At 36.3% G+C, this 18,898-nt stretch overlaps 1 protein-coding gene across 4 annotated transcripts in view; it reads right to left on the bottom strand.

The window, feature by feature from the left end:
* The window catches only part of obe (activating signal cointegrator 1 complex subunit obelus), a 596,544-nt gene that overhangs the window by 461,482 nt on the left and 116,164 nt on the right, over positions 1-18,898 (bottom strand). For all 4 annotated transcript variants that reach the window (XM_090409638.1, XM_090409636.1, XM_090409637.1 and 1 more), the window contains one exon: positions 10,020-10,148. In XM_090409638.1, coding sequence (XP_090265764.1) covers positions 10,020-10,148 — 129 coding nt within the window. The remainder of the gene's footprint in view (positions 1-10,019; positions 10,149-18,898) is intronic.

Below are 18,898 nucleotides of genomic sequence, written 5' to 3'. Positions count from 1 at the left end.
ACATCATTCCTGTCTTTTTTGCCATTGCTATGCTGGAGTTCTTCACCAACAGCTTGTTTCACTCATCATCATCCACAAAATGGCATCCTCAGTATCCTTTACATATGTCAGAGGATGCAAGATCTGGGCTAAGGTACAATGGGGAAAAATTCGTCCAGCAGAATGTTGCAAACATCTGTTTGAAGTCAGATGCTGTCATGGAGAAAAAGGCCTTATTCGTGTTTACGGTGGGCAAAAATCTCTGGATGCATTTTTCAATTTCTGCAATGTCTCCATGTACTGTTCTGAATTGATCATGGCTGTCTCCAGCACATCAGAGGGCTTCTTGTTGTCCAGTGTCAGTGCTGTCTGGCCAGACACTGAGACATCTCTAACCTTAATTTCATCATTTGTAAAGTACTTGTTCCAGTATCTAACTGTGCTCACATCAACAGCATTATCTCCATACATATTTCAGATGAATCTATAACAGCCACCATTTTGAACTATATGTGTGTGTGTGTGTGTGTGTGTGTGTGTGTGTGCTGTGCTCGGGTAATGATTGCAGCATCACTCTGTGGAGGAACTAGATACTACTTTCATAGGCATTCTATTAGCATGGTAGAAAGCTTTACATGTCACTGTCCACTTAGTGAAGTATGAAAATTTTTATCATTCATTACTTTCATACTACCCCTAGTATAATGACACAAGGAATTAACTTCTTACTGTTAAAATGAAGTCAAACATACAATCTGTGAGCGTAAAGGTATATCAATTACAGATAAAATGTACACTGCTTGACATGTGAAGAAGCAAGTGCTGTCACTGATAGTGGCTACCATGATGCTGACAAATGAGATAATATTGGGGGGGGGGGGGGATCGACTTTTCATAATAACTCATTTGGATGGTAATGCCTATGAATTTGACAGGAATATAACTGGGGGGGGGGGCTGATAAATCATCCTGTTAACATCAAGAAAAGATCATGAACATTGGAACAGTCGAGCCTCCCAATTCTTCCAATTTTCCCTTTACTGGGAACAGAAGCAAACTTTATAACATTCATATAATTCAAATTTGTTTAAAAATCAAAGCTGGTTTTTTTTTTCTTTTTTTTTTGTCTCTTAGATTAACAAGGGATCTGTATTACAGATGATGCAAAGTAAATTATACTTGACAAGAAATTATATTCTTGTTTTAAACTATACTAGCTATGATATGTTTGCAAATCACACAAAATAACAAGGAAATAAGTAAATAATATTTATTTAAAAGCCATATATTTCAGCCTGAATATTACAGGCCATCATCAGTGGCAACATTAGCACAAGGTAGAACGCAAAAAATTTACTTTGCCAATGATTATGGCCTGTGATATTCAAGCTGAAATATGTGACTTAAATAAAGATTATTTACTTATTTCCTTGTGGTTTTTGTGTGAATTGAAGAAACCTTATGTCACAAGTATCTTTCAAAGAAACAGTGTTTACAAATCAGTAAAGACATAGATGCAAAGTGTCTGCTGAAATTGCAATAACATCTGGACCATTGTTTAAAAATATAGCAGGTGTGGGATGGAAATGTTATGTGCCTGAAATGTACAGTGAGAAAGTATCTTGATCTCAGGATTTAGCACTAGCAAAAAGAGTGCTTCAGAAATTAGTGAAATGCAATTTGTGGATACCAGTAGTGGGAGAGAATATGAAAGATGCACATATGGATTTAACCTTGGGCAGCGTGGCAGAGGAATATAGAATAGAACTGCAGAGAAAGCAGATGGAAAAAATAAAGACTGAGTTGAGGAGGGTGAATGAACATATTAGGAGGCTGGAAAGGTTGGTTAGTATGAGAAGAATGAAAGTGGCTGCAAGAGAAAGGTGTCAGAGAAGAAGGTGAGAGGAGGGAAGAGACAGAGGAAGAAAGGAAACTGGAGAAAATCAAGAGAGTGTGGAAGCAAACGGTATAGAGAGATGAGTGGAAGGAGAGAGAGAGAGAGATTGGAAGCAGTAAGAGAAGAATGAATCTTTTCAGAGTGTCATGTGGAGATTTGATGATTTGGGGTGTGCAGAGTAAGGTGCCAGAGGAGTGCTTGCCTGGTGGAATGATAATTTTGGCAATGGCAGTGAAGAGGGAAGAAAACATAGAAAATATGATAATAAAGGTGGTACAAATGACCTGATATAATTGTGTAGTGCGAGATTTGAGTTTGATGTAAGTTTATTTTTCACTTGGTTAGAATATAATAAATTTAGTTTAATCCTTTATCCAAGTGTGAGAAAACAAAGTTTGCGCCTGAAAGTATCTTCAGGACTCGGGTAAGGCGGTGCAACACCAGGGCAACTCCTTGCAAAGGTGGAGCAAGCTACCAACACTCCTATCTCAGTATCTCCCATAATGCAAAACACATCTCCTTGCGGATATGTCTAATGTTATGCATTAAGGGAAGGGCTAGTTTCGACTAGTTTCGACCTTTATTGAGGTCTCTTCAGTGGGAACCAGGCCCAAGTGGAGATACCAGTCAGAAGTATTAGCAAGGTCATCTCTACCTATAGGAGTTGCCAATTGGTGTGCCACCTTTTTAATAAAAAAGGTAGCTTGCTCCACCTTTGCAAGGAGTCGCCCTGGTGTTGTACCACCCAGTGGTGTACCTAGGGAGGGGCGGTGGGTGCGGTCCGCACCGGGCGGCACATATTTGGGGGCAGCATTTTTTATATTTAGTTATAGTTGTAAAAAACAACTTGTTCACTTCATAAGTTTACTATTCGATTTCCACGAATTATGAATTACTATATGATTTCGAATATTTTTCCTCGTCGTCAAGTCAATGTAGGGTAGAAAATATTATCTCTAAAAATTTTGCTCGGATACAGACATCAATGGTGCCGACGTCGAGTAGAAGTTCTATGTACTACTCCGTGCTCGATGTTTATCAAATGCTTAGTATTACCGTTACCATAGAGATGACGCGGCTAAGTCACACTCACGAGGCTACGTCTCTGCCTCCACTTCGTCCCTCAGAGGCCAACTCTCGCTGCACGAACAGTATTTTGTTCTATGTTGGTGCTTGAAATGTACGCAGGCAACGATACTAGACGAAACACTGGCGGCCGCGTATGAATAATCTTGAAAGTCCACGGTATCCGATATATTTTCATAAGTTAAACGGTCGACCTGTATGCACTCTTTACTGCATGATGGTTCAAATAATTATGGATCAAATAAAGAAAGCTAAATACTTTTGTATGATATTTGACAGCACTCCAGATATTTCTCACAAAGATCAAACCAGTCAAATTATTAGATATGTAGTTATTGATGGTAGCAAAGTTAAAGTTGTAGAATCGCTTATTGACTTTGTAGAAACTAAAGGAAAAACTGCCGAGGAAATCACAAATATGATTTTAACAAAATTAGAAAATGACGGTTTAGATATAAAAAATTGCAGAGGACAGGCTTACGATAATGCTGCCGTCATGGCAGGAAAGCACAGCGGTGTTCAAACTCGCATTAAGGAAATAAATCCAAATGCAGAATTTGTAGCATGTACAAATCATTCTTTAAACCTGGCATGTTTACACGCAGCTTCTACTGCTATCAATTCCATAACATTTTTTGGAACTATCGAACAGTTGTTTTCTTCTTCCACTCATCGATGGGATGTTTTACTTTCTGTCACTGGTCAAGGTGTTAAACGCAGTGTAGAAACTCGCTGGAGCGCTAGAACAGAAGCGGTAACTATAGTAAAAAACCAATATTTTTACATTTTAAGTGCTTTAGAAAAATTGACATCTGAAGAAGAAAATAGTAAAACGAGATCAGATGCTGGAATATTACTCAATTCAATGCAATCTTTTTCTTTTCTATGTTATCTCAATTTATGGGAACCCATCCTTTTGGAAATTAATGACGCGCAAAAATACCTGCAAATAAAAGGGTTAAATATCTGTCAATGCCATATAAAACTAAATTCTTTGCAAACCCATTTCATGGAACAAAGAGATGCGCTAATACAAAACGCTGTTATAGCAGCCAAAACAATTTGTGAAGAGTTGGAGATATCGACTGAGCGTCAAGTTAGAAGGAGAAAAAATATGAGTGGGGAAAATTCACGAGACGTGGGGCTATCTTTAAAACAAGAAGTACGAAGAGAAATGTTTTTATCTATGGATAGAATTATAAAGGAAATAAAAGAACACTTTGATCAGTTGCATGTCCTTGCAAGAAAATATTCGTGTATAATACCATGTAACCTACTAAATGAAGAATTTGAATGTCAAATAAATGACTTTATTGACATTGATAAAGAACAGTTCCATATTGAAAGAAAAAGGATCCAGGTTTTTATGGCTGTACCTACACTACAAGAAGAGGCAAAACGTTGGAAAAACGGGGGGGGGGGGGGGGGGAGGCCCTCTTGATCTACTAAAATTTATTCAACAGTATAGATTGGAAAATTCTGTACCCAACATTGTAATTTTGCTAAGAATTTTTTTAACAATTGCTATCAGTGTCGCTAGTTGTGAAAGGAGCTTCTCCAAATTGAAGTTGATAAAAAATTATCTTCGTTCCACAATGAGTGATTTAAGACTACAAAATCTTGCAATATTGTCCATAGAACAAGAAATTACAAATAATATAAATTTTGAGTGCATTATACACGATTTTTCTGCTATGAAAGTTAGATGAGTAAATATATAAATATGTTTACATACACACATGTGTACAATTTGTTTGTTTATCCAAAAGAAATGAAATTATTTATTTATAAATATAAAATAAAAAATATTTAATGGTAATTTTTTTTTGTAAATTAGGTATATGTTTTGTCTCATAGGTGGGGAACCTGTGGCCTCCGTAAGTTTCTTGTGGCCTTTAAAAAAGTATCTTGTATTTTTATAAAAGTTGCATTTATAGGTATATCAACTTATGCGGCCTCCTTTATTACTGCCTAATTTAAATATGGCATCCAATGGTAAAAAAGCCCCCACCTATAGTTTGTCTCAATTACAATTATTTATTTATGTTTATTAATTTATAAAAACCACCATTTGTTTGACTTAGAAAGGGCGGCAAATTGGAGACTGCCCCGGGCGGCAAAAGTTCTAGGTCCGCCACTGGTACCACCTTACCCCGGTCCTGAAGATACTTTCAGGCGCAAACTTTGTTTGCTCACACTTGGATAAAGGATTAAACTAAATTTATTATATTCTAACCAAGTGAAAAATAAACTTTCAACATCTTCCTCTAAATCCAGAGTAATTTATTAAAAAAGTGGCACACCAATTGGCAACTCCTATAGGTAGAGATGACCTTGCTAATACTTCTGACTGGTATCTCCACTTGGGCCTGGCTCCCACTGAAGAGACCTCAATAAAGGTCGAAACTAGTCTGGGTAGTGGCCCTTACCTTAATGCATACCATTAGACATATCCGCAAGGAGATGGGTTTTGCATTATGGGAGATACTGAGATAGGAGTGTTGGTAGCTTGCTCCACCTTTGCAAGGAGTTGCCCTGGTGTTGTACCACCTTATCCCAGTCCTGAAGATACTTTCAGGCACAAACTTTGTTTGCTCACACTTGGATAAAGGATTAAACTAAATTTATTATATTTGAGCTTGATGTTAGGAATAGTGCAGCAGAAATGTGTCCAAGGAAAGATAGTGAGCATGCTGCCCAAGTAAGATAATGAGAAGTGGAGGAGAAAAGAAATTATAGCAAGAATGTATACAAAGAGAGGTCTGGAATATGTTGATACATGGAATACATGTGAGGACAGAAGAGAACTATATGCAAGAGCTGGATTACACTCGCATGCAGAAGGACAGGCATTTGGAGAAACTTGTTTTATGGGCAAGTGAGTGTCAGGACAGGGAAACTAGAGTTGTGTGGGTGAAATGTAGCAGGGATGGCCTAATGTGGGGATAGTAGCTTGAATAATGAGAGGTGTACAATATATTACAGAATCAGTGCATTGCCAGTATTCTAATGGCCATTATTACTCCCCTCACACTTCACTTGCTCTGTAATATATTGTACACCTCTCATTATTCAAGCTACTATCCCCACATTAGGCCATCCCTGCTACATTTCACTCACACAACTCTAGTTTCCCTGATACAAATACTAGGAGCAGTAAGAATAAAGGGAATGAGTTTGTGGAATTGGTTGACTCAGTCTCTCCAAAGATTGTTGGAATCAGTGAAACTTTGTTAACTGATGAAGGATATTCTAACAGGAATAAAAATCGAAGGGGTACGGCATATTTTGGCAGAATAGTGAAGGTAAACATGGTGGTGGATCATTACTAATGATGAGAGATGAATAATGCCCTCTTAGAATGGAGAATCACAGTGGAAATAACACTAATGGATTTGAGAGTATATGGTGTGAGATAGATGTTTACAAGACAAGATATTTAGTGAGACACTGCTATAGACCAGGAAATATAGATGGTGATGAGCAGGAAATGTTTAATCAAATTAATCTGGCAAGTACATAGCCAGTGATCATTATGGAGGGCTTCAACTATAGCAATATAAACTGGGCAGAGAAAGCAGAATTCACTACTAAGGAAACTGAATTTTTGGATTTCTTGAGGGACAACTGTCTTAGGCAGCATGTGGTGGGAAGGAACACGAAGATCAAGTTTTGGATTTGGCCATAGCATCAGAGGATCTGATTGTGACTGAGAAGTCAAACTTGTCCCCAGTTGGTGAGAATGGCCATGTAGTGCTGACATGGAGGATGAACAGGCATGTGGAAGTATTAAGGTAGAAGGAATTTATGTGAAATTATAAGGCAAGCAACTATCATACACATAGAAACCAGCTTGCAGCAGTACAATGGATGAAAGAATTTGAAGGAAGAGGAAGTCGGTAGTACATAGGAAATCCCAACAATACAATGGGAAACTATATACCTCAAGTCAAGAAAATATAGTGAATTGGAGCTAAATGGACAACTAGATTAATTAAATAGAAATTACAGATGAAAAGAGATTATGGAAGACATATAAAGAGACAGATTGAGAACAGTGGTATGAGGAATGCAAGGCTTAGGATAGGAAAGTGATCAGTATTATAATGAGAGAAAAATCAGAATATGAGAGGTGCTGCAATTCCAGGAGAATCCCAAGGAGGTTTTTTGCTATGTGGCAAAAGGAAGAAAACTGATTGTGGATAGATTACCTTGATAGATGGAGATGGGACACGGATTACCAATGCAGATGACAACTGAGCTCTTCAATGATCACTTTATTAGTATTCCATCCTGGTACCACAGGCTTTATTACTAGAAGAATAATGTGGTGAAGCGTTCAAAGTGAATGAAGAGGATGTATTCCACATACTGAGTATGCTACATGTTAAGGCAGGGGGACTAGATGGAATTTCACCATGTGTTTAAAGGGAATGTGCTGGGGAACTGACCATGCTATTGACTTGGCCATTTAATGAAAGTCTCGCAATGTGTCATAGATCGAATGGTGGTAGAACAAAGGTATCAAACTATATAGGCCTGTTCATGTTTTTTTTTTTTTTTTGTAGTTGTTCGGATTTTATAGAATTGGAAAGAACTTGAATTGGGTAGATGAGGGCAATATTATTTATGCAAGCCAGAATGGATTTGTTAAAGGGTGCTCTCCTTTTAGTAATCTGGTTACCTTTTACAACAGAGTAAGAAGAGCAGTGGATGAGGGTAAGGCATTCACTGTCATTTTTCTTGGATTTTTCAAAGGAATTTGACAGGGGGGGCCACATGATGAGTTAGTTTTTAAGTTGCAACATATGAGTTTGGATATCAGGTTAGTGGTCTGAATTGGTGACTACCTATCTGATTGGTATGAGAGTTGTATATGCAGAGCACTGTCAGGGAGTAGGAAGGTTACAAGCAGATTTCTATAGGGTTCAGTACTGAGACCATTGCTGTTCAATCGTTATGTCAATGATATTGTCACAGAACTAAAGGAAGATGTTCAGTTGTTTCTATATGAGATGAAACTTGGGACGGTTATTAGTACTAGTGCTGACTGATGTTTTGGCTCTCTCAAGAGGGTTTGAATAAGCTGAAAAGGTGTGAAACCGAATGGGAATGTCTAATGCAACTAAATATAAGGTTTTAAAATTTGGGATACACAGATGGGATACTTCATACTCACTTGATGGAGTCATACTGAAAGATGTAGAGGAAGCAAGGGATTTTGGAGTAATTGTAGATAAAAATTTGAAGTTCAGAAGGCATATTGCAAAGGTTGTGAAGACATCTCAGAGAATTGCTGCAATACTGAGAACATTGACCAAGAAAGATAAAAGTGCGATGGTCCCATTGTATAAAGCTTTGATCATATGACAACTAGATTTCTGTGCTCAGATCTGAAGGGAATGAAGATCTTGGAGAGGGTGCAGAGATGAACAACGAAAATTATATCAAGACTGTACAATGTTGATTATGAGGCTAGACTGAGGACATGTAAACTGCAGAGTTTTGTGAATAGAAGACAAAAGGGGATATGATTGTCACATTTAAGCTGTTGAAGGATTATTATCATATTAACAATGACAATATTTTTCATATGGTAGAACAATGGGAAGAAACAAGGACAAGAGGCCATCTCTTGAAGTTACAAAAGGAAGTAGTGAATAAAATGTAAGAAGTAAGTTTTTTGCATGGAGAGTAATAGGAGAATGAAAAACATTGCTTAAGAGGGTAGTGAAAGTACAAACAGTGGATGAGTTTAAGGAGTGGTAAGACAGACTTTGTATTGACTAGTATTGACCTCCCACAATGAGCCTTGTGACTCCATGGAGGTCAAGAGGATAACAATAATATCAAAGGCATGGATACAAAGCATGAAATATTTAATGAAGTTGCCTCTCACTATAGCAAACACCATCATAACAAACTGTTGAAAAAATCCTAATCAAAGCCCTATAAGTAAAATGCCATGTTGAAATTCATTATGGCAAATTGTCCACTGTAACAACATATTCCTGTGGTGGTCCCTATGAGTTTGTTATAGAAATAATTAACTGTGTATTTCTTTTACCAAAGAGCGAATAAACAAAAATTTGTGTGTGAAGCATTTTTATAGCTAGGCTATGTGTATATAGACTGTTGACTTCATATCAAATTGACTCAGTATTCTATAATGCACTGCACTATTCACATGTTGCTTGCCATTATGGAAAGAATCACCATCCAGATTGTTTGGAAATGGAGATACTGGGACGTAAACTAATGCAAAGTCATAATTTCCATATACAAGCAGCAAAATAGAGTATCACCACATCATTGAAAGACTTTGGAAAGGGAGTGTGTGTATTCCATAATTCATTTTGTGAATTATGGAATACCGAGGCAATCTGATGTCAAGTCAACAGTCTCTATATAAAAGAGCCTATGTAGCTCAGTAGAAGCATTTGCACTCTACAACACTTGATCGCATGACAAAAGACTTTGGTTCGAATCTAGTTGCCGACTAGAAGAAAATTTTGCCGGCCTGATTGGCCAAGCGGTTAGCGTATCTGCTCTCCAGCCAAAAGGCTGTGGGTTCGAATCCCACCATGGGCATGGATGTTTGTGATTGTCTGTGGAAATACTAGTAGTGGTGATGGGCAGTAGATGGCATTGGTGTAGTTGCAGTTAGTTGTAGTAGACAGAGTTGTGGAGTAAGAGCCCTCCCTCGATGAGTCTTTGGACTCCCTGGAGGTGTCACGTAATAATAATAATAAAGTAGTTAGTCACATGCAAACTTTTGTTTTGTCACACTTAGGTAAAGGGTTAAAACAAGAATATAATTTCTTGTCAAGTATATTTTACTTTATAATTAAATTAAAAATTTGCAATGACAGATAATCCAGTAGCATTTTAATCTCTGGTACTACATACTAAGTTGAGAAGGGAGAGCAGGAAGAGTGGCATTAACAGTTAACAAATTTCACAAAAAGGAAGTCATAGTACAATTCATACTGCATAACCAATGTTAGCTTAATCAAATATACATCCAAAGATAGCATTTGCAAAATAAAACACAAACCTCATCCATTTCTTCCACAGAAATAAGATGCATTTTATTAATATGTGAAGATGGAGGTCCAGATGCAGGAACTTCTATTTCTTCATATTTTGAATTTTCAATTTTATTGAAGCCAACTGGTAAAGATATCTTTAAAAATAATTAAGTAAATATTAGTAAAAAAACAAGTTCTTGAAAGGGGGAGGCAATACTATATATATTGTTACTAAGTGGAAAAACTCTGTCAGTAATATTCTGGTAGAAATGCAATTAAAATTTAATAACATAAATAACAAAACATTGGGTAATTAAAATATTGATTTCTTGTGGGAAAAAAATCATATTTGAAATCATTCTTCAATTTCCTAATTGAATTTCCTAATTCAATTTCAAACCCATAAAGGATTTTTAAACTGTGGTTTAAAAATCCTTTATGGGCTTGGGAAATGCTTCAAGGTGTTCACAGAAATCAATTTTTCTGATGAGAGTTTCTTCTCCCTCTTCTTTCACTATTAAGCCTAGTTGCTTGTGATGCCAGTGTTTTCAAGCCCATCCCACCATCTTCTCGGTCTTCATTTGTTTCTCTTTCCTATTGGTATCAAATTCTTTGCTTTCTTTACTCATCTGTTATCCTACATTCTTTCTGTATTTTTCCATTCTTCTTTCCATTATTGAATCCAGTCGTTTTTTTTTTTTTTTTTGGCTATAATTTAAATTTGTGAGTTTCTGATTTTGTTTAATATTGTTATACCTTCAATTTTTCTTAATGTTTTTATCTCAGTAAATTTCAGTAATTTGTCTAATATTTTTAGCTGATTCACATGTTTCTGCTGCATATGTTAGTATGAGTCTGACTGGTGGTGGTAGTTTTTCCCTTCAGTCATTTCCAACCCCAAGTGACTTTGTAGGCATTTCCCAAAAAGGTGTTCCTGGTGAGATTTATACAGGGTACCTCACTATTCCCCCACCCCCCAATTTTATCCAGGCTCAGGACCAGCAGATGGCTGGGATGTATTCATGACTGTAATCCATGTGTGTTCACAGGGTCGGTTTGCCTATTCTGGGGAATGAAAAACCCACGTTGTCAGGTGAAAAAACTCTTTACCTCTGTAAAAGACAGGCTAACTCACCTTTCATTGAAAGAAACCAGATAAGACATGACTTATCAGGCAGCTTTTATTTTGGATATTTTAATTTCCTACGTCTGTCCTTGTTCTGTATTTATTATAGAACTATTATCTGCGTGTAGATTCAAAATTACTTCTAAAATTTGTTTTGATATTTTTCTTATTTTTAATGTGGTTATTACATCTTTTAGCTGTAATCTGTCAAATACTTTAGTTAAATCAATAAAACACAAGTAAAGAGATTTACTGTATTCTAATGGGTTCTTTATTATTTGCTTTAATATGAATACTGCATCTATTATTTCCTAAATCCTTGTTTATCAGATGAGTCAAATTATTTATTATATGTCTTATTTTTAATCATCATCAAATTCCTGACGTGTATCCTCAAGGGGTGTACAGGATATGATAGTACTACATGAAAAATTTACATCATTACTAACTTCCTATCTAAAATTTTCCACCACATCAGTCTGTTACTTGTCAAGACTCCAATATTATCATTATCAAATCTTATATTTCTATCGTCTAAGGCACATTGTACCGTATCAATCCACCTATATCTTGGTCTTACTCTGGGTCGTTTTCCTGCCAGACTGGCAGAGAACACTTGTTTTGCTAATCTTTCCTCGCCAATTTTGTTTAAGTGACAATACCACCTGAAATTAGTTCTGCTAACGCATTCCTAGATGCTGACAATGTCAAGTTCTTTCCTAATATCCTCGTTTTTAATATGATATTGCCATTGATGCCATCTGTTCACACCTCTAATCTTTCTCAGGACTCTCATATCTGCAGTCTCTAGTCTTTGGTCAAGTGTTTTACTTCTTACCCAGCTCTCAGATCCATAAGTTAAAACTGGTTTGAACACTGCCTTGTATACAGCAAATTTAGTGTTCTGACTAATTTCTTTCTTATTCCATATGAATTTATTCAATTGACTTCCCACCATACCACTTTGTTGATTATGTTATCTATTTCCATATTTAATTTACCATCTTCACTAAAAATTGTGCCTAAGTAGCTGAAATGTTTTACTTGTTCCACAGGTTCCCTGTTCACAACACAGTTGACATTTTCAACAATTTTACCTATTTTCATTATCGTTGTCTTGTTATTGCTGACCTTCATACCATATCTATTACAACAGTTATTCGCACTTTAGTCAGGGAATCTTGCAGATTTGTAGCGGATTTATTTAGAAGTATAACATCATCAGCATAAAGCAAAGAGCTGAAATTAACACTTCCAATTCTGATATCATGTTTAATACCACTTTCCTTCATAATGCGATCCATATAGATAATGAATAACAGAGGGGATAATGTACATCCTTGTCTCACACCAGATTTAACATTAAACCATCTTCCTGTATATCCTTCAATTCTAACTGCCAATTTACAACCTCGAATAGAGACTAAGTATTGCTTGATATAATGCCACATTGACACCATATAACTGTAGCATATTGAATAGCTTCTCTCTTGGCACCTTGTCATATGCCTTTTCCAGATCGACAAAACTTAAATACAGATCTTTGTTATGTTCCCATGCTTTCTCGACAATTTGTCATAAAGTGAAGATCTGACCCTGACAGCCTTAATCCAGCTTGTTCTTCACCAAGCTTTTCTTCCACAATTCTTCTTAACAGTTTCTCAAGTATACTTGCATAGATCTTGACAGGAACACTCAGTAGGGATAAATACCTCTGTAATTCTCAGATTCAGTTTTATTTCCCTTTTTTATATATGGGCACTATTAGAGCTCTACTCCAATCAACGGAAATTCGTCCCTCTGTCCAGGCTTTCTGAACTATGCAGTGCAGCCACTGTAAGACTTTTATACCGCCGTACTTCAGCATTTCTGGTCGAATATCATCTACTCCTGCTGTCTTTCCACATTTCAAGCGTTTGATGGCTTTTTCTACTTCAAGTATGGATATGTATTCCTGACTGTATGCCTGTCGAGTGTTTTTTTACCGCTGTGCTATCACTGCTTGTTTCATTTAGCAATTTTTCGAAGTAATTGCTCCATACTTCAAGGATATCTTTTTCTCTCGTTTTCATTTCACCTTTATCATCTCTAACTCCTTTTACAGCACTCTTTCCTCAATTCCTAAGCTTCTTCAATAACCTCCAGAATATCTTACCACCTTCTTGTTTATTTTCTATGTTCTTGCCAAAGTCCTCCCATGACTTTTGTTTATCTAGTTTTACACAGTGTTTCGCTTTCTTACATTTGTCTCTGTATTCTCTAAGAGCAAAACTGACTTATTTGCCAGGAACTTTTGATATGATTTCTTCTTTTCCTTCACTGCCTCTTTAACTTCCTGTGTCCACCATGGAGTCCTGATTTTTCTATCCTTGCAGACAACCTCACCACATGCCTCTCTGGCTGAATCAATCAATGTTTTCTTCAAGGCTTGCCACTGAATCTCCAAGGTTTGGTTCCTGTTCTCAAACTCTTTAATATTTTCTTCAATCATGTTTGTGTATGTTAATCTACAGTTCACATCTGAGAGCTGCTCAACTTTTATTCGTTTTAAAACTTTCTTATATGTTATTCTTTTCAATATGAAATTCAATTTTATCCTGCTCAAGACTAAATAGTTATCACTTCCAATTTCAAATCCTCTGTACACTCTCATGTCCTGCACCAGGGAGAAAACATCACTATCAACAATAACATAGTCAATGAGACTTTTCTTATTCCTTGCCTCTTCTCTCCATGTGAATTTGTGCATATTTTTATGTTGGAACATAGTGTTAGTAATAACCAGTCCATGTCCTGAGCAGAAATCCAACAGGTATTTGCCATTATTATTAGCTTTGCTCTTTTCTCCAAATTTTCCCAAAATATTTTTGTATGTCTGACAATCATTTCCTACTCTGCTATTCAGATCCCCAACAAGGAGCAACTTTTACTTTTTTATTGTGTCAGTTGCTTTTTCTAAAGAATCAAAAAATTCCTTCACTTCTACCTTAGTAGAACCTTCTGTGGGACCATTGGCACAAAGAAGTCTCATTGTCCAGTTCCCCATTCTCATATTTGCCCACATCACTCTACTTGAGACTGCCTGCCATTCAAAAAGATTAGCCTTGTATTTTGTGTTGAATACTATCGCTACTCCTTCTTTTCCTTCATTGTCATTGCCTGAATATAACATTTTGTATTCATTGCTCAGAAAGATCTCACCAGTTTTTGTCTTTTTTGTTTCAGTCATCCCTATTATGTCGATCTGGTACTTCTAATTCCTCAGCTAGCTCCATTTCTTTGCCATTCAGGCTTCTTATGTTGATAGTGCCGATCTTTAACTCTGGTGATGTTGAGTTGGGAGTGTGTTTTCAGATTTGTTCCAGTAGCTGACTTTTCGCTGTTCGCCCTGGTTTCCTGGCAAAAACAACGGTGGGCCTTGTTCAACTGGGCGACGCCCCAGCCGGCATGAAATTTTGTCATGTTGTACCATCAATTTGTATATTGGTTTAAGCCAATAAGAATGCAATTTGGTCAGCTAAATCCCAAATTGCCAGCCCATCTTCGTTTGTTCAGTATCCAGGTAGATACCCAACAGCGTGCACCACGAGAAGGTGAGGATTGGACATTAAGTAAGAAGCCCTGGTCGGTTCTCAGCATTCCTTTAAAGGCTATGTGGAGGTCTCCTCTCAGTTATACAGCTTTGACCCTTAAGCACCCCATCTTATTTTTAAGTATACTTTTAATATGGTGTAAAGCAGATTTATTCCTCTGTAGTTCTATGGAAAACATCAGGGAAAGGAAAATTAATTTGCCATTTTCACTAAGATAACAGTAAGGTAAGGAGATCAATCTGATATCACCTAAATTGTTTTCTGCTACATTTGAAGAAATCTTTCAGAATGTTTTGTGAGAAAACAACAGAATTAACATTTGCGGAAAAAAAAGTCAATCATTTATATTTTGCAGATAACGTTGTTCTATTAGCAAAAAATAAAGAAGCTCAGGAAATACTAAATAACCTTGAGCAAGCAAAAAAAAGTGGGGTGTAAAAATTAACATAGCAAACTAAACTGATGAAAATTAAGATCAAAATAAACTAAATTAGCAGATAATCCTAATGTAAAATCTCGTATAGAGAAAAATTAGGTAATTATTTTTTTCTATATCGATTTTACATGGAAATTAAAATTTACATAAAATATTTGTAATTATCTTAATGTAACAACTCACTTTTACTGTATTAAATCTGGTAACAAATTGTTAGAATAATTTTATAAGAACCACTAGAATTGTAAAGACAAAAAGATAAGCTCAGACAGGATTAGACAAATAGACCTAAGGCTAGCGACAAGGTCACCGGATTACGAAGTTTCCCACCAAAACCCAGCGATAGCGTGGGTGGCGAAGAAAAATCCTCCAGTAAATCTGGGAGACTTAATTTGAAGAAGGGCCAAGGTCGAGAAAGTAAGATAAAAAACAGAAATTGAGGGGCCAAAGGGCTCTCGTTTAGAAGTTTTATTCGTGTGCCAAGAGGAAGGGGAGAGTCGCATTCTGCAATCAAGAGTTCAAACGATGATGGGAAGTTAAGCAGAGGAGACGGTCCTTTCGAGATGTCCTACCGTATGATTCTTCTATGATCTACGTGTGTGTGTGTGTGTGCGCGCGCGTGCTGTATAATTGCTCTCGTAAACTAATACCTATTGGAAATTATTCGGAAGAAGTGGAACGTGCCCGTATACCTTAGAATCTAGGACTATATGTAACAAGCTGGCAAGATAGTAAGTAAGTAAGATGATTTATGTAAAATTCCTAGATTGTGAAATTTAAGTGACAAATGTTGGTTCTATTGTCTATTAACATAGAACGTATTGGTGAAGTCGGAAAGCAGTACTTCTGTTTGAATGTGAATAAGCAGTATATAGAGTTCTAAGGAAATTGCTAATGTTGTGCAATGCCAAATTTGAATGTAGATTAAGTTATGCCGATTTCTGTTTATAGCTTGAGTTAAGTTAAAGTGTGTTGAAGTCTATATATGTGTCTGAAAAGTTATGTGAATATGCATTATCTTTGTTTTAAAGCTTACATGAAAATGCTTACATAATCGTGTGGAGAATTAGACACGTGATTTGTATTGTCTCCATTGTTATCTAGTTGAATTAGTCAGAACCAGACACTTGATATGTGCACTTTAAATTTTGTAATTTATTTTGTCTTAGAATGAATAAATATGTTTGTTTTTTTAATAGCTTGCGTGATCTTGTCTTACTAATGCACTGTCTCATAAAAATATAGAACCTGTGTGTCCTGAGAATAGAAATAGCCATGACTGACTGATATTAAGAATTAGGAGTTGCCTGAATTAGAGTTAATTTAAGAGATATTTTTCATGCTTAGCTGAATGTTTCTCTTGCATGTAAATTAAAGAAAAACAATTCTTTTACACAATCCTTAATGGCGCAGTCGAAAAAAAAATACATTTTTAAGGATCAATACAACAGAAATACAGCAAGGTAGGTTAAGGAATTGGTTCCAGCCAGAAACATTTCCTAGGTCTACAATTTGAGCACATGAAAAAGCTTACTTACGGCCTTGAGAGAAAAAAAAAAAAGGGGGGTAAAACTATAGACTAAAAGGATTAAGAAAATTTACAAGTTTTGTGCATGAAGAACTAGTTCAAGCAATGACGTTAAACTCGGTATTATGACTGATAAGAAAAAGATATTAAAAAACGAGCAGTCCGACATGTAACAATTAAATAAAATCAAATAAATAATATCATCATAAAAATAAAAGATATAGATATTATTACAATGCTGACAGGATTTAAATCCACTTAATAATACAGAAAATATTGTGGATTTCTGAGACAGTTTTGGAACAAGTCAAGCAGTTACAATTTTTAACTTTGAGCAAATTTTATTTTAAATAATATGGATTGTGAAGTTACAAGTATTGACCAATCAAATAATGCCAAAATGGACAACATAGAATGCTTTCATACAATTAACCCTCAACTTTCATCCCGCAATTTTCTGGTGAAGACAACGCCGATGTATTAGAGTTCTTTAGTTTTGTCAAAGAGCTAAGAAATGTTGGAAGGTGGTCAGACTTTCAACTGTTAATTCTACTTAGGAGCAAACTGGTTGGAAAGGCCAAGAACTTCCAGTATTCATCCCCAATAGTCAGGGACACCTTGGAATACACAAAGTTTAAGGAAACCTTAATTTCCCAGTTCTCCAAAGCTTGGGTCCTAACTTTTGAAAATTGCAGAGGTGTGCTCAGGATAAGAAAGAAAGTATGATAGATTTTTACAACAAACTACTGACCATTGCAAACAGTCTAAGCATCTCCAAGGAAGATAAACCTCACCTTGGCCGGGCGGTATTCCACCAGTTTAGATTAGGAGTCAAGAAAGAACTGAAGGAGACTGCTTACAAAAAGAGGATCACAAATCTTGTGGAATGTTACTTTGCTGTGAAGGAGAGAGAGAGAGAGGAGAAGCTTGGAGACATTCGTCCCGCTTCTATTAACAGCCAAATTAATGTAATTAAAAAGGCAAATGATTCCTCTTGTGAAAGTAAGAGTGAGAAGGACTCAAGCAGGAGTAAGGGAAAGTCAATTAAAGATCGTAAGGAAAGAAGGAGGAAGGACAAAAGTCGTTCAACATTAAACAGTTAACTGACAGTGAGATAACTATCCTGAAGGAAATAAGACCTACTAACATGGAGGAATTACAAATGATAATAAGACAGGAAGTAGAAAGGCTGCAACAGCCTATGATGGAGCGACTTGATGCAGTTATTAAGCAGTTGGGGGAACTAATAGCAAAGACCTCTGAATTAACTCCACCTCAAAAAGAGGGGAATAATGAGGCAAAGAACAGAAAGGAGCCTTCCAAATGTTTTGTTTGTAATAAACATGGACACATGGCTTGCAACTGTTTTAGAAATAAGAGACCCTCCAACGGAAATGCTAGATATGAGTCAAATATAAATTTTTGGTGATCAGAATGGGATATGTCAATGAAAATCAGCACAAATTAATTTAATGATGTTGGCCTGAGGAAACTATGACATGCTACAAGATTTCATTAGTCCAGTGATTGATAACTGATTTCAATGTAATTTTATTTGTCAACATGTCACACCGTATACATAAGTGTACTAATACTCTTTATGATTATGCCATAATTAATTATTAATGCATTACAAAATAACCAAAGTGTTTCGTGAAAATTTCACGATTTGTGAAGTGTTCCATCGTAGGAAAAATTTGGGAAATGCTGTTCTAGAGAAATACAAGTTCTCCTGCGATTTTTCTGGAAATGAGATTTTCCTAATGGGTAACAAATGTTCTGGCAAGGGGAACTATGTTTTAAAGAATCGGGAAAGGAGAACACTTGATGAGAGAGAACAAAAGAGTGACAACAAGGTAAAATTTACTAAACAGACTGGGAGAGATAACAAAGAATGTCTTATTGACCGCACTGATGCTTCATTAAGTCAATCATCTGAAAGGAACAGTCAGTCGGAGGTCCTGAATGAGACCTACTATATCTTGAACGTCAAGCTGGCAAATGATCAGAAAGAAACGGAAGAACCTTTAGGGAAAAGTAAGCAGAGTACAATCAAGATAAATATGATTGAAACACCTAGATCAAAAAAATTTTATAACCGACAAATGTAGAATAGGCAAGGAGAAAATGGGGTTCATAACCAAGCTCAGCAGAAGCTTAATTTTACCAGTATCCTCTGTTTTCTTTTTATGATAAGAAAAGCAGTAGGATGATTGTTAGCT

This window comes from Typopeltis vanoorti, chromosome 19, assembly GCF_054136105.1.
Source record: "Typopeltis vanoorti isolate ZY-2024b chromosome 19, IOZ_Tvanoo_1.0, whole genome shotgun sequence".
Classification (NCBI taxonomy): domain Eukaryota; kingdom Metazoa; phylum Arthropoda; class Arachnida; order Uropygi; family Thelyphonidae; genus Typopeltis; species Typopeltis vanoorti.
Note: the sequence above shows the minus strand (reverse complement) of the source record. Positions and strands in the feature narration are given on the sequence as shown.